Raw genomic sequence first — 23,948 nt, 5'->3', positions numbered from 1 at the left:
CACTCTTTAACTGTGACTCTCTGCGCTCTACAGTGTCAGTAAAGCATTGCACATAATGTTGCTCCATGTAAAATACAAACCTGTTGTATAAAATAACACCTAATTGTACAGAGGACTTTCTTAGGACTAGACTGTAGTTCAAAGCTGTTGATTGTTCATCCTGCTTTACTGTAACCTGCTATTTCATCCCAATGACGGATATAGATTAAACCTTAGACCTTACTAATGTGTTAGTATTTGTATTTGATTGTATAGACTTTGAGGAATTGGGTGGTACATAGGAGTGTTTCAAATGTCCCAATAACTCCAGTAGTGTGCTAGAAGTACAAAAGTCAAATCTGATGGAAAAAACAAAAAGATATTGTTTCCGAAACATCGCTATATTCATGTTTTTATTATTATGACCGAATCAGTGATTTTAACCAGGTTTTGAGGACATCTTCAACATGACGCTCCCATCTCTTTCCTGTTTACATATGTTTCTTGTTTTTCTTGTTGTCTTCCTCATGTTCTCCTCCTCTTCCTCTTCCTCTCCTGCAGGTATGTGCTGTACATCCACCTGGTGATTAACGACATGATCATGCTGACACTTTCTCTGGGGCTAGTGATCGCCACCTACACCGGCAACCCAGGATTCATCCCCTGCTGCATCATGCTGGTCGTCTTAATCACCACCAACAGGTAGGTTTTCATCCTGGAATAATCACATGGGAGGGAGTCAGATCTTGTACTTGAGTAAAAGTAGAAGCACTCAGATCTTGTACTTGTGTAAAAGTAGAAGTACTTAGATAGTGTACTTGAGTAGAAGTAGTTAGATCTTGTACTTGAGTAAAAGTAGAAGTACTCAGATCTTGTACTTGTGTAAAAGTAGAAGTACTTAGATAGTGTACTTGAGTAGAAGTAGTTAGATATTGCACTCTTGTAAAAGTAGTAGTCAGATCTTGTACTTGAGTAAAAGTAGAAGTTCTCAGATATTGCACTTGAGTAAAAGTAGTAGTCAGATCTTGTACTTGAGTAAAAGTAGAAGTACTCAGTGTCACGATCTGTCTGTGTTGTGTTTTGTCTTGTCTTTTTCTGTCTTTGGTTTCCTGTTTTATTTTTGAAAAGTGTTCACCTCCTCCCTCCTCACCTGTCTCTTGTTTGTTTGATTAGTCATGTGTGCATTTAGGTTCTGTGTTTTCTGTTAGTCTTTGTTAGTTCCTTGTTGTAGTTTGACGTTGTTCACGGGGAAGAGTTCTGTTTTGCTCTGTCTTTAAGCCTTGAAATAAAGGTATTTTCTGTTTATCTGCATTTGGGTCCTGCCTGCTTCGCTCTCAACCCTGACAGAAGGAACTAACCAAGGATGGGCCCAGCAGATCCTTTTGAGTTGGAATTACTTCGTTTTTCCTTTTCTTTGGCTGGCTGTTCTGATAAGAGGAGGGGAGCGTCTGGAGTTCAGCAGTGAGAGGCTGCTCTGGCTAAGGCACACCAGATGGCTATGGAGAAGCCAGATTTAGTGAAATTCTTACCTGGCTGGATTTTGGATTTCCTCTCGGTGTGTTATCCCCTGCCTGCTAGCCCCAGCCATGCTGGCTCCCTGCCTCCCAATTCCCATTATGACACCACACGCATCGGTGTGTTCCGTCTGGAGTCAACCCTTGCTTCTGCCCCAGTTCCTGCTCCTGTCCAAGAGTCGTTCTCTGGAGTCTGGCTTTTGGAGGTCCACGGAGCCTCCAAACGGCTCCTAAGAGAAGGAGTTGCAGGTCCAGGCTAGCAGCCCTAGTCACAGAAGCCATGCTTTGGGCTCCAGTACAGGCCCCAGCAGCCATGGTTCCAGCCCCAGTTCCGGCCCCAGCAGCCATGGTTCCAGCCCCAGTTCTGGCCCCAGCAGCCATGGTTCCGGCTCCAGTACAGGCCCTAGCAGCCATGGTTCCGGACCCAGTACAGGCCCCAGCAGCCATGGTTTCAGCCCCAGTTCTGGCCCCAGCAGCCATGGTTCCAGCCTCAGTCCTGGCCCCAGCAGCCATGGTTCCAGCCCCAGTTCTGGCCCCAGCAGCCATGGTTCCGGCCCCAGTTCTGGCCCCAGCAGCCATGGTTCCAGCCTCAGTCCTGGCCCCAGCAGCCATGGTTTAGACTCCAGCCCCTCGTCTCCAGCCGATGCCAGCTCCCCGTGTCCTGTCGGCGTACCGGCCGACGCCAGCTCCCCGTGCCCTGTCGGCATTCCGGCCGACTCCAGCCCCCCGTGTTCTGTTGGCCAACCGACCGGCTCAAGTCTCCTCTCAAATTCCTTCTCAAGTCCCCTCTCAAGCCACATCTCCAGCTCCCTCTCGAGTCCCCTCTCAAGTTCCCTCTCGAGTCTCCTTTCAAGTCCCCCCTCAAGTCCCCTCTCAAGTCCCCCATCGAGTCCCCTCTCAAGTCACCCCTCGAGTTCCCTCTCAAGTCCCCCCTCGAGTCCCATCTCAAGTCACCCCTCGAGTTCCCTCTCAAGTCTCCTCTCGAGTTCCCTCTCAAGCCTCCTTTCAAGTCACCTCTCAAGTCACCTCTCGAGTTCCCCCTCGAGTCCACTCTCAAGTAACCTCTCGAGTCAACTCTCAAGTCACCTCTCGAGTCCCCTCTCAAGCCTCATTTCAAGTCTCCTCTCAAGTTCCCTCTCGAGTGTCCTCTCGAGTTCCCTCTCGAGTCCCCTCTCAAGTCACCCCTCCAGCTCCCTCTCGAGTCCCCTCTCGAGTCACCTCTCGAGTTCCCTGTCGAGTCACCTCTCAAATTCCATCTCTAGTCCCTTCTCAAGTCCCTCCTCTAGTCACTTATCTAGTCCCCTCTCTGGTCCCTTCCCGAGTCCCCCCTCTAGTCACTTCCCATGTCCCTTCCCAAGTCCATTCTCTAGTCCCATCTATAGTCCCTACTCAAGTCCCTCCTCTAGTCAATTCCCTAGTCCCATCTCTAGTCCCACCTCTAGTCACTTCTCTAGTCCCATCTCCAGTTCCCTCTCAAGTCACCTCTCGAGTTACCTTCTCGAGTCCCTCCTCTAGTCCCTCCTCTAGTCCCTCCTCTAGTCCCCTCTCTAGTCCCTCCTCGAGTCCCCTCTCTAGTTCCCCCTTGGTTCCCCTCTCGAGTCTCCTCTCAAGTCCCTACCCAATGTCCTGGTCCGTTGGAGGTTCCGCTGGGGGTCCTGCCAACTCCATGTCCTGTCCCGTTGGAGGCCCCGCCGACTACTCCTCTGCCGGGGGTCCTGCCAATCCTATGTCCGTGCAGTTGGAGGTTCCGCTGGAGGTCCTGCCAACCCTATGTCCTGTGCCGTTGGAGTTTCCGCTGGGGGTCCTGCCAACTCTATGTCCTGTCCCGTTGGAGGTCCCGCCAACTACTCTTCTGCCGGGGGTCCTGCCAATCCTATGTCCGTGCCGTTGGAGGTTCCGCTGGAGGTCCTGCCAACCCTATGTCCTGTGCCGTTGGAGGTTCCGCTGGGGGTCCTGCCAACTCTATGTCCTGTCCCGTTGGGGGTCCCGCCGACTACTCTTCTGCCGGGGGTCCTGCCAATCCTATGTCCTGTGCCGTTGGAGGTCCCACCGACTACTCTCCTGCCGGGGGTCCTGCCAACCCTGTGTCCTGTCCCGTTGGCGGTCCCGCCGACGACTCTTCTGCCGGGGTTCCAGCCCACCCTATGTCCTGTGCCGTTGGAGGTTCTGCTGGGGTTCCTGCCAGCTCCATGTCCTGTCCCGTTGGGGGTCCCACCGACTACTCTCCTGCCGGGGGTCCTGCCAACCCTGTGTCCTGTCCCGTTGGGGGTCCCGCCGACGACTCTTCTGCCGGGGGTCCTGCCAATCCCATGTCTTGTTCCGTTGGAGGTCCCGCCGTCACCTGTCTCGCCGGGGGTCCTGCCAACTCCTGGTCCTCTTCCATGGGGGATCCTGCCGAAGCCTGTCCCACCGGCTCCGGTTCCTGTCCGGCCGACACCGGGTCCTGCCCGGCCTCCAGAGCTGTCCCGTCAGCGCTTTCCTGCCCGGCCTCCGGAGCTGTCCGGTCTTCGCCCTCGAGCCCGGCCCCCTGAGAGCCGCAGTCTTCGCCCTCGGGCCCGGCCCCCTGACTCTTCCTTGGATTCTGCCTTGCTCCCGGGCCGTCCGCCCGAGTACCCCACCTTGGACTCTGCCTTGCCCCCGGGCCGTCCGCCCGAGTTCCCCTTTTTGAACTCTGCCTTGCCCCCGGGCCGTCCGCCCGAGACCCCTTCCTGATCCTCCGCTGTGCCCCTGGGCTGTCAGCCCAAACCTGTCCTCCAGACCCCCTCCACCCACCCTGTTGACCCTAGTTTTGTGTTTCTCTCTCCCTCCAGGAACAGCCCTCTGAATCTGGCTGGTATGGCGTTGGAGCGTTACATCGCCGTGTGTCTTCCTCTTCATCACGTCCAGATCTGCACGGTGCAGAGAGCCCACCTCCTCATCGCTCTCATCTGGCTCGTGTCCTTCATCCCTGCCTTCACTGACATCATCATCATCCTCATCACTCAGACTCTGTCTGTCTTCTCAAAGACGGTCTTCTGTAACGCCTCCTTGGTCTTCAACACACCGTACCACGAGACCCTCAGTCTAGTGGTGGAGGTATTTGTTATCTCGTTGAATTTCTCTCTGATATTTGTGTTTGTCACGCCTTTCCCTCCGGCAGTGGTGTAAAGTAACTAACTAAGTACATTCAGTCAAGTATTTAAGCACACTTTTGAGGTACTTCACTTGAGTATTTGTTCTACTTTGTACTTCTACTCGACTACAGTTAAGAGGTATATGGTGTACTTTTACTCCACTACATTTATTGAATAGCTTTAGTTACTTTGTAGACTTTTTACTTTTACTTCTTACATTTTGAACACAAATACCTGTACTTTCTACTTCTTACATTTTCAAAACAGGCTGGTTACTTTAGTTTAATCTGTGTTTGGTGGCGTGATCATTATTATTTAGAGTCATTGTGTCACGAACTTGGAAACACAAGGTAAAGCACTCAAATGCACGAACCGGGAGACAGAGATAAAGTATGAGTAAAATACTTTATTCCAAATAGGTTTACAAAAAAGAGCGACACTCTTAACGAGATGAAAAAAGGGCTCAAAAAAGGCACAAAGAAAATCGCTCACTAAGGTAGGAACAAAAATTACAAAGTAATTCAGGAGCATGAATCAGGCTTGAGACAAAATAAGTGATCGCTGGTACGCAGACTACTGGCATTGAGATAGGACAAGACGAACTGACACAAGGGAAGGGAAGGCTGGGGAATTTAAACAAGAGGTAACTGGCACAGGTGGAAACAATCAGGGGCGGGGCAGACGCTGATGAGAGCAGGAGACACACACAAGGATAGGGAGTGAAGGGATCTGGAATGAAACACAAAAGGTGAGCACCAAAATGAAACAGGAACTGGGAGACATGATGGAACACAACAGTACCCCCCCCCCCCCCCCCCCCCCCCCCCTAGGGCTGACTCCTGATGGCCCAGGCTGATCATACAAGTCCTGAATGAGGGTCTTGTTCACAATAAATGATGCAGGTACCCAGCATCTTGCCTCGGGACCATAACCTTTCCAGTCCACCAGGAATTGCTTGCCCAGACCCCTATTGTGGACCTCCAGCAGCTTACGGACCTTATAAACTTGACCACCTTCAAAGAGCTGGGGCGGTGGAGGGGGCTTGGAGGCGGGAACAAGTGTGCTCTCATACACTGGTTTGATCTTGCTGACATGGAAGGTGGGATGTACTCTCATAGACCTCGGAAGTCGTAGGCGCACAGACACAGGATTGATGACCTTGGACACCGGGAATGGACCCACAAACCTAGGAGCCAATTTATTGGAGGTGACATGAAGAGGTAGGTCCTTGGTGGAAAGCCAAACCTTCTGACCCAGTCTGTAGAGGGGAGCAGCCCTGCGATGGACGTCTGCTACAGCCTTCAACTGAGCCGAACTTCTGAGTAGGGACTGGCGAGCACCAGCCCAGATTCGGCGACAGTGTCTAATCATGGCATTGAACGATGGTACCGCTACTTCTCCTTCGTTGACTGAAAACAGCGGAGGCTGGTAGCCAACTGATCCTACCAGGATCAGTTGGTGCATTAACAGCTCGTGAATGTTTACATCTATTAATACAATCCTCCCCCACCCCTTAATTTTCCGGGAGCGCCAGTCAATGTGTGGGTTGTGGATCTTTAGCCATGGGAAACCAAAAATAATCGGGTGCTGAGCAGATTCGAAAATGTGAAACTGCAACATTTCTGTATGGTCCTTATTTACAGTGGTCTGAATAGGCTCTGTGCAGTGGGTAACTGTGAACAAAAGACGACCGTCGTAAGGCCCTGACACACCAAGCAGTCACCAGAGAACTCGCCGATGCCGACGCCGACTGTTGCGTCGGCGTGTTCTCCTGCGTCTTGGCCATGTGTCGCACTGGAACACACCGCAAAGACTTCAGCCGAGTATGTACGAACTGCGCATGCGTGAGTGGCAATAACTCTCCTTACCAGCAGGTGGCGGTAGTGTGTATTCGTCATTCAAAAGAGGGCAACAACCGGAAGACAGAGAAGAAGAACAGACGTGATATAAACAAACAACAAATAGCGTGTGCGTTCCATTTTCACTCTCGTCAACATGTTGAATCGGGCCGTGCGTCGGCCATGAAAGGCCAAATAAGGCGTTGTCACGGCCGACAGGACACACCAAATTTGAGTTTGGGCGACAGGGCACGCTTCGTCGTCCGACTAACGAAAACGGCCGATTTCGGCCTGGTGTGTCAGGGCCTTAAGGCACTGGCGTTAATAGGGCGGGATAGCGGAACAGTTTTTATCTTTAGCTGTTTGACTATGCCCCGGTCCATAAGACCTTCGTCAGCCCCTGAGTCTATTAGCACCCCTTGGTCAATGGCCTGATTGTTTATGAAAATGTTTACCTGGGTAACGGGACGAGGAGAAAAGTCTGTGGAAAGCTTGCTTACCAGCTCCCTCCTCTTGGCTGGTAAGCTCGGTCTTTTCCCGGACATGAGGCGAGTTGGTGATCCAGCTGGCCACAGTAGAAAACAGCAGCCCTCCCGCAGACGGCGCTGCCTCTCCTCCAGAGAAAGCCTGGTCCTGACCAGCTGCATGGGTTCGTCTGAGTCAAGCGGAGGCGCTGTCCTCCGGTGGTCCGAAGTCGTGGGCTGGAAAGTCCTTCCTGGTGGAAGGTTTCTCTGAGGGAAGCCCTAGAAACTGGGATGTCTGTCACCGGTGCGCAGGCGCTCTCTCTCCCTTTACTGAAGTCGGTTGTCGATCCAGATTGACACAGCGATGAGAGACTCCAGGTCCCGCTGCACCTCCAGAGGAGCCAGCTGGTCCTTTATCGGATCTGAAAGTCCAGTCATAAAAGCGTCACGAAGAGCCGGAATATTCCACCCGCTGTCCGCTGCCACTGTGCGAAACTCGATGGCATAATCAACCACCTGACGGTTGTGCTGGCGCATCTGAAGAAGTCTTCTGCTGGCCTCTGTAGCAGGCGACGAGTGGTCAAATATGCAACTCATAGTGTCTATGAAGTCGGCTATAGCAAAGCTCTGAGTCTCTGGACCATTCTGCAGTAGCCCAGGCTGCAGCTCTTCCCGTTAAATGGGACACGATAAACGCCATTTTAGCATGGTCTGATGAAAAAGCCCCTGGGTTGTGTTGGAAATGCAGATCGCACTGCACGAGGAAGGCTCTGCAGTTCATGAAGTCTCCGGAGAACCTCTCCGGAAGAGTCGGCCGTAATGAGGAAGAAACAGCCTGGATCGAATTGACAGCGTCAAGAGGATCCTCATGGGTACTTTTTACTTAAGTACATTTCAAAGCCCATAGTTCTTTACTTTTACTTGAGTATTTTTAAACATGAGTATCTGTACTTCTACTTGCGTAAAGGACGTGTATACTTTTGCCATCTCTGTTAATAAGTACTCCCCTCTTCCTCCTCAGGTGCTCATGTTCTCCTTCGTCTTCCTCACGGTGGTCCTCACCTATCTGAACGTGCTCCTCGCAGCTCGGGGGGTTTCAGGTGTGGGTCGAGCCTCGATGAGAAACGCCCGAAACACCATCCTGCTCCATGGGGTCCAGCTGGTCCTCTGCCTGCTGTCCTTCATCGCGCCCTTCATCAACCTCTTCCTCGTCTCCAATTGGCCCCACAAGAGAACAGACATCTTCTTCAGCACCTTCGTCTTCACCAACATTCTTCCTCGTCTTCTCAGCCCTCTCATCTACGGCCTCAGAGATAAGAAGTTCCGCGGAAACATCCGGAAGCATTTCTGCTTTAAAGGATGCAGGACAGTGGAGGAGAAGATGAAAGTACGACCGAGGAGAACGTCCAAACCGGCGATACACTGAGAGAGACATTCAAAGCTTTATTGTCATAGGCACAGCTACAGTGGAGATGTGGCAATGAAAAACTCAAGTCCCAAGCTCCTCCAACAATGCAACATAATATATAATAAGTAGGGCCGGGACTCGATTAAAAAAATTAATCTAATTAATTAGAAGCTTTGTAATTAATTAATCGAAATTAATCGCATTTTTAATCACATATAAATATTTGACCTAAGAACAGTGAGAAGGAATTTTTTTCACATGGATTTTAGTATACCATTAGGCGCATTCACACCGCAGTACTTTTCCCACAAAGGTTCATGAGAATTTAGTTCATGAGAAGTTGAGAACTCTTTGAACATGGGGGTGGATTAGGCAAATGAAGCCGCTGACGTCACTTCTTCTTCTTCTGCTTTGGGTTTACTGGCAGGCCGCAAACCACTTCACGGCGTATACTGCCGCCCAAAGTCCCCGGCCGGAAGTCCCCGGAGTTGGGGACTGGCTTCAGTAGAAGCTGCTGGGAGTCCCTGCAGCCTTCCGAGTAAATCGCCAGAACGCCGACACCTCCTCATCTCCACCGCTCCCATGTTTTATTTTGTGTTGCCATAAATTAGTCTCTCTGCGTTTCTGCGCAGGGCTAATGCTAATAATGCTAATGCGAGGATAATCAAATTCACAAAACTGTTTGGGAGTTTTACGGGGTGTGGTTTGCAATCCGCCCAGCCAATCAGAAATATAGCTCTTTTCTCACAAGAGAGCCGTACGAAAGTCCCTGCTCTCTAGCAGCTCTCTGCTCTCTAGCAGGGACTTTCGTGGGGGTAAAAAGGTTCTCATGAACTAATTTTAGTACCGGCTCTTTTTGGTGTGAACGTGATAAAAGAGGCTAACGTCCACGCTAGCTTCCACGCTAGCTGCTATATGTTTTGCATTGAGGTGATACTTGAGGCTTGATGTGCTGCGGTGATATGCGAATTCCTTTTTGCATAATTTGCACACAACCGTGCTCTTATCGACGCTTCCATCCGTCCGTTTTTTAAAACAATATATCCCACTGTTGTTCACTGTGGTTTGTTGTTGTCTGAAGTCATGAACGTTAGTTGGTGCTCCAGTATAATCGGTACGCCTGAAACTCATCCAGTGAGAAACGTTCCGCGGTGCAAAAATAAGTGCGATTAAAATGCGTTAATTTTTTTAACGCGTTAATTTTTGTGTAATTAATTAATCTTAATTAACGCGTTAAAGTCCCGGCCCTAATAATAAGACATAAAACAATAAAACAAATGTAAAAAAAAAAATCAAATCAAAACCTGGGATTTGCATGTTTAAATCAAGGCTGCAATTAAAGGTCCCATCATGCCATGGCCATTTCTACTGATCATAATTCCATTGTTGAGGTCTACTAGAATAGATTTACATTGTTACATTTTCCAAACTCACCTTGGTTTCTCACAGCATCTCTGTATAGTATGTGTGTTCACTCTCTGTCCTACACGGCTTGTTGGAGCTCCTGCCCCCCCCTCCCTATATGAGCCCACTGTGCTCTGATTGGTCAGCTCGCCCACTCTGTTCTGATGAGTCCACCACCGTTACAGAGGAACATCAGTGTTTATGTGTTACAATGGCGTTTGTTAGCAACCAGGAAATGACACCAGTAATGACAAACAGATGGGAATGCTGCGTGGGGTCTGGGTGGCCGTGTTGGCGGGACGTTGCGGGGCTCGCTGCTCCGCCCTTTGAGGCTTGAGGAGCCGACAGTGTGAGCTGGATTACTGGTGTCGTTTCCTGGTTGCTGCGTGGGGTCTGCGAGACAGCGAGGACACCCGCGAAATTCAGCCTGAGCACACACACGTGAGTGTGTGGCAAACTGTGAGCGGAGATCCACGCAGCTGCGGCTGAGAAAAGCTCTATGCAAGTCAATGGGACTCCCTGATAGTTGAAGATCGACGCTAAAGGTGCCCCCACTGCGTTTGATAGTGACGCTAAGGGATCCTGGTTTGTGTGAGGAGCTCCACGGATTGGTCCATCGTTACGTCACTTGGTTCCCGGAAGAAAAAAATGGAAAAAGAACAATCTCCAACGAGGCGTTCTGGGGCAGCACAGACAGGTATTTTCTGTGTTAGAGTTGTACTCGCTACAGGGTGTACTTTGAGGGTTTGTGACTCTGCAGACCGTTTACAAAGCTACATAACACACAGGGGGTGGTTTATCATACTTACACTTTTTTGTTCAGCAGGATCAGCTCTACATTATATTGTGGAAGAAATAAAAGGAAATGTTATTCAAGTTCTTTGCAAGCCTGGAAGTGGAAGCAGACACACACACACACACACACACACACACACACTTTAAATCAAATGTAAATATAATCCTGAATGCTTCAAAACATTTTAATTTCAAAGTCGGTAAATTAATGCAAATGTTGATTACGGGGGAACATCCTCACTAACTTTAATGATCAAAAGTTCACAATGCTCCTCACACACACACACACACACACACACTCACTCACACACACACACTCTCACACACACACACACACACACACACACACACACATTATAAAGGAGCTGACTGGCAGCTTTCATTTATTCGACTCTGTATAATTGTTACTGTAGCTAAAACGGCTAAATCGCTTTGAGAGATTTTAAATCTCAGATCTGCTCAGGCGAAACCTGCTTTACAGCTCTCAGCACTCAAGCCTGCATTATTAACATAGGCAGGGCCAGTCTATTGTCGCCCATCAGCTGTAGATAGTTAACTAATTAACTTCAGCTGTGAGAACTGAGCAATCAGGCGTCCATTTCGGGTAGCTCTTTCCTGGAGCGGCAGCTTCAGCGGCAGACAGGCTAAGACTGACAAAGACATTAGAGTCCTACGGGAGTCAAAGAGGAGGCAAATCCTACTCTGATCGAGCTGGTGTCTTATTTCTCTTTTCTTTAGTTTTCTAACCCCTCATGCTATAATCATGTGTATTTTCTCTATTCCTGTTCATGTGTCTTCTCGCAATTATCACTGGCCCCGTGTATCTCCTAATCGATATAACCGGCCTGCTCTCGTCTATCCCACGTGCTCCACTGAGATCCATCATCTAGTTTCAGGCGGCCTGTGGAACTGCCAGTCAGCTGTTCCTAAGGCTGACTTCATCTCTGGCTACACCTCCCTGCAGTCTCTGGATTTCCTTGCTCTCACTGAGACCTGGATTACTCCATCCAACACATCCACCCCAGCAGCTCTCTCCACTGCATATTCCTTCTCCCATACACCCAGACCCACTGGCAGAGGAGGTGGCACTGGTCTCCTGCTCTCTCCCAAATGGAGCTTTTCCCTCTTCAAGCTACCTAACTTTACTCCTTCCACCTTTGAGTTCCATGCCGTCACAGTAACCCATCCTATACAGTTAACCATTGTTGTTCTCTACCGTCCACCAGGCGCCTTGGGGGACTTCTTGGAGGAATTAGATCATCTCCTCTCACACATCCCTGAAACTGGCCCTCCCGCTGTACTTCTCGGAGACTTCAATCTCCAGATGGGGAAGATAGACGAACTAACATCTCTGTTAACCGCCTTTGCTTTCTCACTCTCTCCGTCCCCACCGACTCATAAAGCTGGCAATGTCCTTGATCTCATATTCTCAAGGAACTGCACTACTTCTAACCTCTCTGTAAACCCGCTCCACACATCCGATCACTTCTTCATTTCATTCTCTCTACCACTTTCCAAACATAACAAACTAATCTCTTCCCATCCTACACTTGTCCGCCGTAACCTTCGCTCCCTCTCTCCCTCTACCTTTGCATCGTCGGTGCTCTTCAGCCCTCCCTTCCTCTGATTCGTTCCAACTCCTGCCTCCAACTCTGCTGCAGAAACTCTCCTCTCTACTCTCTTCATCCACTCTGGACTCGCTCTGTCCTCTGACATCTCGGCAGGCTCGTCAGTCCCCTCCGGCTCCCTGGCTAAATGATGCACTGCGTGCTAATAGAACCGTCCTTAGGGCAGCAGAGCGGAAATGGTGGAAATCCAAACACCGTGATGACCTCCTAACCCAGGGGTGGCCAACCCGCGGCTCTCGAGCCGCATGCGGCTCTTTGCCTAGTTTCATGCGGCTCTTCAGTTCATATCTAATTGTATATGTGTGAGTTTGGGGGAGAGACACTGACTCCTGACTAGTGTTGCACGGTGTACCGATACTTGAAAGGTACCGCGATACCCTGCCGTTAAAAATGTTACGATTCCTCCGTTTCATTAGTATCGGTACTTTAAGAATGACGGGGGAAAGTACTCCGGTGAGAAAGCGCCGTTTTAATAAGAGCCGTGTGTGTTCAGCGCTCTGCTTCCACTCCCTGCACTGCAGCCGTGCCTGCAGTCCCGCCCCTCTTAAGCACGCTCTAAGTCCCTCCCCTCTCTGGTGCACGCGCTAGCTGCCAGAGCATGTGAGAAAACGAGAAGCATGGCTGCAAGTGGGAGTGCAACTGCCGCTGCGCCTCGGCTTGTTGACAAAAAAGACGCCAGAAGCGAAATTTGGAAGTATTTTAGCTATATCTCTGACAGTGAGGGCAAGCCTACGGACACCACGAGGCCTGTCTGTAAGAAATGTATTAATTTGATTTAATACGAATTATTGTCATTTATTTTATTTATTGTTCTCATTGTTTAAAAGTTTGTGTTATGGTTCTGGTGTGAAATAAAGCACAATAAATTACATTTAATACTGTTTCCCTTTTTTTAAGAAAAGTATCGAAAAAGAATCGGAATCGCAATTCTTGACTTGGTATCGAAACCAAAATGTTGGTATCGTGACAACACTAGCTACTCCTGACAGTTAAACCTGATATTTAGTAGGTCTGTTAAGTATTGAATGCTGATCATTCTGACGTAATTTGGCCGGTCAAAGTTGTTTGGGCTCGGATAAAATCGCTCCGTTACTTTCGTCCCGTGTTACTTTCGTCCCGTGTTACTTTCGTCCCGGCTCTCCCTACGTGTGTATGTGTGGTGTCAGGTGTCAGTATGAGAGGATGACAGCGCGTCTAATTTTGATGTGGCCCAAGAGCCAATCACAATAATACCTGCGATGCAGTGAACCAATTTGAGGGGGGGGAAACCTATCGTTGATTAAACACTATCCAGTGTTTCCCCTACCATTGTCTTGGAGGGGCGCTGCGCCCCACCAACGGAGCCCCGCGCCCCCCCCTGAAATTCAAGGTGTTTAAAAAATATATATAATTTTTTTTTTTAAATATATATATAGCACCAAATTCCAAATAATCTATAATTACTGTCACTTTTCACATTGAACATGTGCTCTTTTATTAAATAAACTAAACGCTTTCATTTTAAGTTGTGAGTTTAGTGTTTTTGACCCTAAGAAACACTATTAATCAATAACAATAATCCACAGCTACTCTCTCTGCTCCAGAGGATTTAAAAAATATATATCCCAATGCCACAAAGATCACATCAGTGACGTGGTTGAAATCTTGTCTCCAGAAAACAAAAAACTGAAACAAGCGGTATCAGTGACTGTGTGTTTGATGTGGCTCTTTGCAGAAACATAGAAAAAATGTGGCTCTTAACCTCTGACTGGTTGGCCAGCCCTGTCCTAACCTATCAAGCTCTCCTCTCCTCTTTCTCTGCTTCGATCTCTCAGGCAAAAAGCACTTTCTTTCAAGATAAGATCCAATCTTCCTATTCCAATCCTAAAAAACTATTTTCCATCTTCTCCACCCTCTTGGACCCTCCAAAAGCTCCACCCCCCTCCTCCCTTCTGTCAAGCGACTTTGTTACCCACTTTGAAAAAAAGGTTAATGATATTCGCTCTTCTTTTTCTGACTCACCTTTACTCACCACTGGGTCACCAGACCTTCCTTCCACCAACACACTGACCTCCTTTTCCCCTCTCTCTCCAAGTGAGGTTCTTACCCTCATTACCTCTGCCCGCCCTACCACCTGTCCTCTGGACCCTATCCCTTCAAACCTCCTTCAGACTATCGCTCCTGATATTCTACCGTTTCTCACCCATTTCATCAACACTTCTCTAACTTCTGGTCACTTTTCCAAACAGTCTCAAGGAGGCAAGAGTAAACCCTCTCCTAAAGAAACCCACTCTCAACCCGTCTGATGTTATAAACTACAGGCCTGTCTCTCTCCTCCCGTTCCTGTCTAAATCACTTGAACGCGCTGTCTTTAAACAACTCTCCTGTTAACTCCATCAGAACAACCTTCTGGATCCGCACCAGTCTGGTTTCAAGGCAGGTCACTCCACAGAAACTGCTCTCATTGCTGTCACGGAGGAACTGCACACTGCCAAAACTGCATCCCTCTCCTCTGTCATCATCCTGTTGGACCTGTCTGCTGCATTCGACACGGTGAATCATCAGATCCTCCTTCGCACTCTCCAAAAACTTGGAGTTTCAGGCTCTGCACTTTCCCTCCTCACCTCATACCTGAAAGACCGTACCCACAGGGTGACTTGGAGAGGGTCTGAGTCCGACCCTTGTCAATTAACTACGGGGGTCCCTCAGGGCTCTGTTCTTGGTCCCCTCCTCTTCTCCCTGTACACAAACTCGCTCGGATCAGTCATTAGCCCGCATGGTTTTTCTTACCACTGCTACGCTGACGACACCCAATTAATTCTGTCCTTTCCCCGCTCAGAGACCCAGGTCGTCGCACGCATCTCTGCTTGTCTAGCTGACATCTCTCAGTGGATGTCTGCTCACCACCTCAAGCTCAACCTTGACAAGACTGAGCTGCTCTTCCTCCCGGGAAAAGATTGTCCAACTCTTGACCTGACAATCAACATCGGCACCTCAGTTGTTTCCCCGACTCAGACTGCAAGGAATCTGGGTGTGACCCTAGATAACAACCTGTCCTTCACTGCAAACATCGCTGCTACAACCCGTTGCTGCAGATACACGCTTTACAACATCAGGAAGATACGTCCCCAGCTGACTCAGAAAGCGACTCAGGTTCTGGTCCAGGCTCTCGTCATCTCACGCCTAGACTACTGCAACTCCCTCCTGGCTGGTCTACCTGCATGTGCCATCCGACCTCTGCAGCTCATCCAGAATGCAGCGGCTCGTCTGGTTTTCAACCCTCCTAAATTCTCCCACACCACTCCGCTCCTCCGCTCCCTTCACTGGCTTCCAGTAACTGCTAGAATCCACTTCAAGACACTGGTACTTGCTTACCGTGCTGCGAATGGATCTGGCCCTTCCTACATCCAGGACATGGTTAAACCGTACACCCCCAGCGCGTGCACTACGCTCTGCATCAGCCCAAACGACTCGTTGCGCCCTCGCTGCGAGGGGGACCCAAGTTCCCATCGGCGAAAACACGTGGGTTTGCTATCCTGGCTCCAAGATGGTGGAATGAGCTCCCCATTGACATCAGGACAGCAGATAGCTTGCACATCTTCCGGCGCAAACTGAAAACTCATCTCTTTCGACTCCACTTCGAGCGTTAGAACTATTAACGAAGCACTTTTATACTAATAAAGGACTGGCTTATCTAAAGCCAGTTGAGTAGCACTTGAAATGTTTGGCTCTATGAAACCTGATGTACTTTATGATTCTGTTTTCTTCAAGGTTGTGTCTTCCTGGTCGAATGTACTTATTGTAAGTCGCTTTGGACAAAAGCGTCAGCTAAATGCAATGTAATGTAATGTAATGTAATGTAATGTAATGTAATATTATATATTTAAATGATAACCTAGTCCGGTACTTTTTATCCAAACATTAAGACTGTTCTCCTGATTCACAAATGTGTTAATAGATTAAGGATTGGACAATATTTAGAACTTTATAAGAAAAAATAGCAATTAGTGGACTGTGGTGAATTTCTGTCTTGTCCTCTATCATGATAGAGAAGTTTAAATGACAGCTTGATACAAATAAATCCATTATCGAATATTTTTCTTAATGTATTAATCCTTTATTATCACAGGGATGCCTTCAAGCTAATGCTTATTATTTCAGATTGTTTGTTTTTCACCCAAAACCGATATTTAAAATGTGTGTTTTACCGATGCAATAAAAACATTGTGAGATAAATTATCCAGTATATTTTGGTCCCAATTTCTAGGGTTGTTTTGATAATATTGGGGACTTCTAGGAAATATTGTTATGGTTTAAATAAGTACAGGCTTTTTGTTTGTGTGATAACAAAGGCTCTTCTTTCCGTACTGTTTCATGTTTTTGTGGAAAAGCCCAGTCTTCATTCAAATAAAGAAATAGATGTGTAGGAGAAGCTTACATGAGTGAACGTAACATATTATATTTACTATACCAGATGCTTTTTTCTACATTGTCAAGTGTCAACTCGACCAACCAATAGAGACATAGAGATTGGAGTTAAATTATTGAGCATTAATTGGATTAAAAAGCGTTTTCTTTTGTCATTCCCCTCACAGTTCCTGCTGGTTAGCGAAACGTTCACCACGATGTTCTTTAAGAATCTGATGGTGGTTCTGTTCTGGCTGCTGCTCAGCTACATCAACGGCAGCCTGGTCGCCACCTTCTTCAGACACCGGGTACACATCACACACACACCCACCCACACACACAGAGAGACACACACACAGAGACACACACACACAGAGACACACACACACAGAGACACACACACACAGAGACACACGCACACACACAGACAGAAACACACACACACCCACCCACACACACACAGAGAGACACACACACACAGAGACACACACACCCACACAGACACACACACACACAGAGACACACGCACACACACAGACAGAAACACACACACACAACACACACAGAAACACACACACACAGAGACACACACACACAGAAACACACACACACACACAGACAGAAACACACACACACACACAAACACACACAGAAACACACACACACAGAGACACACACACACAGAAACACACACACACACAGAGACACACACCACACACACACACAGACAGAAACACACACACACACACAAACACACACAGAAAACACCACACACACACACAGAGACACACACACACAGAGACACACACACACAGAAACACACCACACACACACAGAGACACACACACACACACAGACAGAAACTCACACACACACACAAACACACACACACACAGAGACACACACACACACACACACACACACAACACACACAGAAACACACACAACACACACAAAGACACACACACACAGAGACACACACACACAGAAACACACACACACACACAGAGACACACACACACACAGACAGAAACACACACACACACCACACACACACAGAAACACACACACGGACATCTGAATAGCCTATTTGAAGATTAACAACCATTTTAATAGTAATTTCCAGTCAACTGTAGTACAAACATTGACTCATTCCAGTTGCCTTAAATGCAAAAATGTGCTATTCGATATCATGTAAATGCAAAAGATTTGCAATATTTATATCCTAAGCAGTTTGAAGATGTGACAACAGGCTCTGGGAAAATGCGAAGGGCGTTTTTTTCCACTATTTTCTGACGCTTTAACAGATTATAAAAAATATCTGCAGCCCATTGACACACACACGCAGCCATCTGTCTCAGTAGAATTATGCAGTATATTTAATTTGTGTTTGCTGCTTGATAAGTGCTTGTATTACCTGCACCTTTTTAGTAAATACAGTATTTTTGTGGGTTTAATAAGGAAATGCCTCAAAGTTTGTTATTGTGAAGCAGCTGAGACAAAAACCCACACTCTTTCTCCTCTCTCCCTCTCCGACTCTCATTACCTCGCTCCACTACACTTCTTAAGTATAATATGCCTGTCTGTTCTTATTATATTATAGCAAGCTGAATATCCATGGGACATTTATAGACAGAAAACTGTTTAATTATAAAAAGAGACGTGTATTTTGTCTACTATATTTCATAAAATTGACATTGGATTTCTAAAAATGAATATGTGAAAGTGGTGTATTTTTTTTTTTTTTGCGTTAATTTACTTTTTTAAAAGCCTGTATGTGTACACAGTAGCTGATGAACATTATTAGTATTATAATATGTGTGTAAATTAGGTTCCTGTGGTGGCTGTGTAGGACTTTTTTTTTTCCACAGTGGTGTAAAGTCCTCACATTTATTATCATGAACTATGACGACAAATATTCAAAGCTTCATTCAGAAATTGGAAAAAAATTAATTTGCTACAGCCTTACATTTAATGTAAAACCAATGTATTCATATATCTGGAATATTAACTGATAATGATTTGCACTACCTATGGTTGTTTGTTTCATCACAGTTTTGTTAGAAACACAAACTCTCTGAGAATGTGTATTCTGCCTTAAAATGAACACAGCATGCTGATCAACCATTTTTAATAAGAAACTATTAATACTGTATTTCCATGACAGGTGAGGGTTAATCAAGAGTTGATTAAGGAAGCCTGCAAACAGTATTCTACGAGATCCTCTTAAAGGGGACATATTCTGCTGATGTTCAGGTGTATATCAGTTTGTAGTGTCTCTACTTTAAAGAGTCCTCTCCTGCTGATGTTCAGGTGTATATCAGTATGTAGTGTCTCTACTTTAAAGAGTCCTCTCCTGCTGATGTTCAGGTGTATATCAGTATGTAGTGTCTCTACTTTAAAGAGTCCTCTCCTGCTGATGTTCAGGTGTATATCAGTATGTAGTGTCTCTACTTTAAAGAGTCCTCTCCTGCTGATGTTCAGGTGTATATCAGTATGTAGTGTCTCTACTTTAAAGAGTCCTCTCCTGCTGATGTTCAGGTGTATATCAGTATGTAGTGTCTCTACATGTCTCCAGGCTTTAATGTTCAAAAACCTCTTTATTTTTCTCATACTGCCTGTGCTGCAGCCCCTCTTTTCCCCCTCTGTCTGAAACCAGAGCCCATTCTGCTCTGATTGGTTAAGATAACATGGATTTTAGCCTTTGCAGACCACAGAAAAGGGCTAATCCCAACAAGCATAAAAGGGCCCCTTTAAGAAACTAACACCAAGTTCATTTTAATATTGTTTTATTGATAATGAGAAGATAATTTCCTCCACACTCATGCATCCCTATTAAGGTTCCTGACACCAGAGATGGCAAAAGTACACACATCCTTTACTCAAGTAGAAGTACAGATAATCGTGTTTAAAAATACTCTGGTAAAAGTAGAAGTACTGACTAAACTTCTTTACTTAAGTAAAAGTAAAGAGGGCTTTGAAATGTACTAAAGTAAAAAGTACCCATAGCTAGCAGCTGCTTTAAAGAGTACCTGACCTCCCTTTATATTAATAGAACAATAATGTCATTGTTAGCTAATGAATGTTTCCATGCTGAACAACGGCAACATGACAACGTTTCCATTGGTCCCTCTTCTTTAGAGAAGACCAGGAAATGATGGATACACGGATCGTGTTCAAATCAATAGGCACGCAATGACTCTAAAGAATAATGATCACGCACCAAACACACATTCAGACTAAAGGAACCAGCTGTTTGGAAAATGAGAGAAGTAGAAAGTACAGGTATTTGAGTTCAACATGTAAGAAGTAGAAAGTACAGGTATTTGGGTTCAACATGTAAGAAGTAGAAAGTACAGGTATTTGAGTTCAACATGTAAGAAGTAGAAAGTACAGGTATTTGAGTTCAACATGTAAGAAGTAGAAAGTACAGGTATTTGTGTTCAAAATGTAAGAAGTAGAAAGTACAGGTATTTGAGTTCAACATGTAAGAAGTAGAAAGTACAGGTATTTGTGTTCAACATGTAAGAAGTAGAAAGTACAGGTATTTGAGTTCAACATGTAAGAAGTAAAAAGTACAGGTATTTGAGTTCAACATGTAAGAAGTAGAAAGTACAGGTATTTGAGTTCAACATGTAAGAAGTAAAAAGTACAGGTATTTGAGTTCAACATGTAAGAAGTAGAAAGTACAGGTATTTGTGTTCAAAATGTAAGAAGTAGAAAGTACAGGTATTTGAGTTCAACATGTAAGAAGTAGAAAGTACAGGTATTTGGGTTCAACATGTAAGAAGTAGAAAGTACAGGTATTTGAGTTCAACATGTAAGAAGTAGAAAGTACAGGTATTTGGGTTCAACATGTAAGAAGTAGAAAGTACAGGTATTTGAGTTCAACATGTAAGAAGTAGAAAGTACAGGTATTTGAGTTCAACATGTGAGAAGTAGAAAGTACAGGTATTTGAGTTCAACATGTAAGAAGTAGAAAGTACAGGTATTTGTGTTCAACATGTAAGAAGTAGAAAGTACAGGTATTTGAGTTCAACATGTAAGAAGTAGAAAGTACAGGTATTTGTGTTCAACATGTAAGAAGTGGAAAGTATAGGTATTTGAGTTCAACATGTAAGAAGTAGAAAGTACAGGTATTTGTGTTCAACATGTAAGAAGTAGAAAGTACAGGTATTTGAGTTCAACATGTAAGAAGTAGAAAGTACAGGTATTTAGTTCAACATGTGAGAAGTAGAAAGTACAGGTATTTGAGTTCAACATGTAAGAAGTAGAAAGTACAGGTATTTGAGTTCAACATGTAAGAAGTAGAAAGTACAGGTATTTGTGTTCAACATGTAAGAAGTAGAAAGTATAGGTATTTGAGTTCAACATGTAAGAAGTAGAAAGTACAGGTATTTGTGTTCAACATGTAAGAAGTAGAAAGTACAGGTATTTGAGTTCAACATGTAAGAAGTAGAAAGTACAGGTATTTGAGTTCAACATGTGAGAAGTAGAAAGTACAGGTATTTGAGTTCAACATGTGAGAAGTAGAAAGTACAGGTTTTGAGTTCAACATGTGAGAAGTAGAAAGTACAGGTATTTGTGTTCAAACATGTGAGAAGTAGAAAGTACAGGTATTTGTGTTCAACACTGTGAGAAGTAGAAAGTACAGGTATTTGAGTTCAACATGTAATAAGTAGAAAGTTACAGGTATTTGAGTTCAACATGTGAGAAGTAGAAAGTACAGGTATTTGAGTTCAACATGTGAGAAGTAGAAAGTACAGGTATTTGTGGTTCAACATGGAGAAGTAGAAAGTACAGGTATTTGTGTTCAACATGTAAGAAGTAGAAAGTACAGTATTTGTGTTTCAACATGTCAGAAGTAGAAAGTACAGGTATTGGGTTCAAAATGTAAAGTAAAAGTACTCCATCTACTTCCTCTGCCTGACATTAACATGTTATCCCTGATCCAATTTTTTTCTCATTTGTCTTCCTGCAGACTTTCTATGAAGACCCTCGCTACATCCTCTTCTATCCACATGGTGATAAACGACAGCATCCAGCTGACCGTCACCATCACGCTCTTCCTCCCTCAGCTACATCCTCTACCGGATCAACGTGTCCCTCTGCTGCTTCTTCATCCTGGTGGCCGTCTTCACCACCAGAAACACGCCCCTTAATCTAGCCAGCATGGCCATCGAGCGCTACATCGCCATCTGTGAGCCTCTACGCCACACACAGATCTGCACCGTGCGGAGAACTTACATCGTCATCGGGATGATTTGGTTTATTTGCGCTGCTCCAGATATCACCGATCTATTTGTGACGCTAGCAACAGAATCCATGAGCTTCTTCCACGAGTCGGTGTCCTGCTTGCGGCAAAACGTGTTCAAAGACCCGATTTTGGCTCAGAAAAGACTAGCGTTCGATGTAATTTACTTCTCCTGTGTGTTCCTGACGCTGGTCTTCACATATTTGAGGATATGTTTGCAGCACGGGCTTTATCGACGGATAAAATGTCGCGAAAAGAGCCAGAAACACCATCTTGCTTCACGGGGCTCAGTTGGCGATGTGCATGCTTTCCTACATTTCTCCGAGTGTGGAGATTGTTCTGAACTTGATCTTCCCCGGACGAGGGGTGGAAATCAGATTCGCAAACTACCTGATCGTCTATCTCCTGCCCCGGTTGCTCAGCCCCATCATCTACGGCGTCAGAGACAAGAAGTTCAGGAAGTACTTAAAAATATACTTTCAGTGCAACAGGTGCCGGGTCAACGTGAAGATGATGGTGGCCCCGGCAAACAGAGATGACGAGTAGAAAGTGCATGTATTTGTGTTAAAAATGTAAGCATTAAAAGTAAAAAGTTGTCAGAAACATAAGTAGTGGAGTAAAGTACTAATACCAGAAAAATGTACTTGAGTACAGTAACAAAGTATTTGTACTCCAGTACTTCCCACCTCTACTTCCTGGTTCCCTCGTCTGGAGGTCAATGGTTTTTTGGCCGTGTTTTTTTGGTTTTTAATCCTGAAATAAAGTCTGTTGTTAACACAAGCTGAAGACATCAAACGTTTTGTTTACAGACATAAAATATGTCAGTAAATACCCCACTGGTGAATTTATACACAGAGGTTGCTAACAAGTGTCTAAATGAGACGACTTAACGTCATCAAGCCCAACATTAGCCCCCTTTAGCTTAGCGGTGGTGACGTGAAGTCATGTGACCGTGCTGTAGTTCCTTTATAGCCCAACATTAGCCGCCTTTAGCTTAGCGGTGGTGACATGAAGTCATGTGACCGTGCTGTAGTTCCTTTATAGCCCAACATTAGCCGCCTTTAGCTTAGCGGTGGTGACATGAAGTCATGTGACCGTGCTGTAGTTCCTTTATAGCCCAACATTAGCCACCTTTAGCTTAGCGGTGGTGACGTGAAGTCATGTGACCGTGCTGTAGTTCCTTTATAGCCCAACATTAGCCACCTTTAGCTTAGCGGTGGTGACGTGAAGTCATGTGACAATGCTGTAGTTCCTTTATAGTTCAACATTAGCCACCTTTAGCTTAGCGGTGGTGACGTGAAGTCATGTGACCGTGCTGTAGTTCCTTTATAGCTCAACATTAGCCACCTTTAGCTTAGCGGTGGTGACGTGAAGTCATGTGACCGTGCTGTAGTTCCTTTATAGCCTAACATTAGCCACCTTTAGCTTAGCGGTGGTGACGTGAAGTCATGTGACCGTGCTGTAGTTCCTTTATAGCTCAACATTAGCCACCTTTAGCTTAGCGGTGGTGACGTGAAGTCATGTGACCGTGCTGTAGTTCCTTTATAGCCCAACATTAGTCAACTTTAGCTGAGCGGAGGTGACGTGAAATCATGTGACTGAGCTGTAGCTCCTTTTGGTTCAGAAATCATAAAGTGGTGTTAATATGTGGAAATTATCCTGCTGAACAAAACTTGTAAGTATCATAAAGGTTTGTTTGACACAGAGATCATTTTCTGACATTATCCATCCCATTTGCGATGCTACCTTTAGGGTCGGCCTACAAGGAAACGTCACTACAGCACAAACATTGCTGGAAAAAATATTATTTGTGTTTTTTATATGTGTATTTATTACAATTAATAAAATACAGTTCAAACTGAACCAAGTCATTTATTTTGTCATTTCTAAAATATGTATTTTAGACACATGTCATTTACTAGAGCACATAACAAAAAGCAATGTGCTCAGGGCCGCCCCTCCCTACAGGCCGATCATGCAGACTGTGTGGGGCCTGACATTGTGGAGGGAGCCTCACCTGAGCCTCAACAGAGCCGCACCTATGCGCTTATGCGGCGCAATTAGTGTGGCGCGGCACGGTTTCGCCGCTGCGAGGCTCCACTAGCTATATTTGACATTAACAAATGTAATGCTACAAATGTGCACTTTTTTTTTTTTTTTGAGAC

General features: G+C 45.9%; 1 protein-coding gene and 1 pseudogene across 1 annotated transcript in view; both read left to right on the top strand.

Annotated features, from left to right (window-relative positions):
* LOC117562362 (odorant receptor 131-2-like) overlaps nt 1-8,436 on the top strand; it is a 9,520-nt gene extending 1,084 nt beyond the window's left edge. The window contains exons 3-5 of the mRNA XM_034240182.1: nt 541-681; nt 4,304-4,568; nt 7,930-8,436. Coding sequence (XP_034096073.1) covers nt 541-681; nt 4,304-4,568; nt 7,930-8,334 — 811 coding nt within the window. The 3' untranslated portion in view covers nt 8,335-8,436. The remainder of the gene's footprint in view (nt 1-540; nt 682-4,303; nt 4,569-7,929) is intronic.
* An 8,160-nt stretch (nt 8,437-16,596) lies between these two features.
* Nucleotides 16,597-22,329, top strand: LOC117562361 (annotated as a pseudogene).
* The last annotated feature ends 1,619 nt before the right edge of the window (nt 22,330-23,948 follow it).

Source organism: Gymnodraco acuticeps, unplaced genomic scaffold, assembly GCF_902827175.1.
Source record: "Gymnodraco acuticeps unplaced genomic scaffold, fGymAcu1.1, whole genome shotgun sequence".
Lineage (NCBI taxonomy): Eukaryota > Metazoa > Chordata > Actinopteri > Perciformes > Bathydraconidae > Gymnodraco > Gymnodraco acuticeps.
The sequence above is the reverse complement of the archived record's forward strand: the minus strand, read 5'-3'. Positions and strand labels throughout refer to the sequence as shown.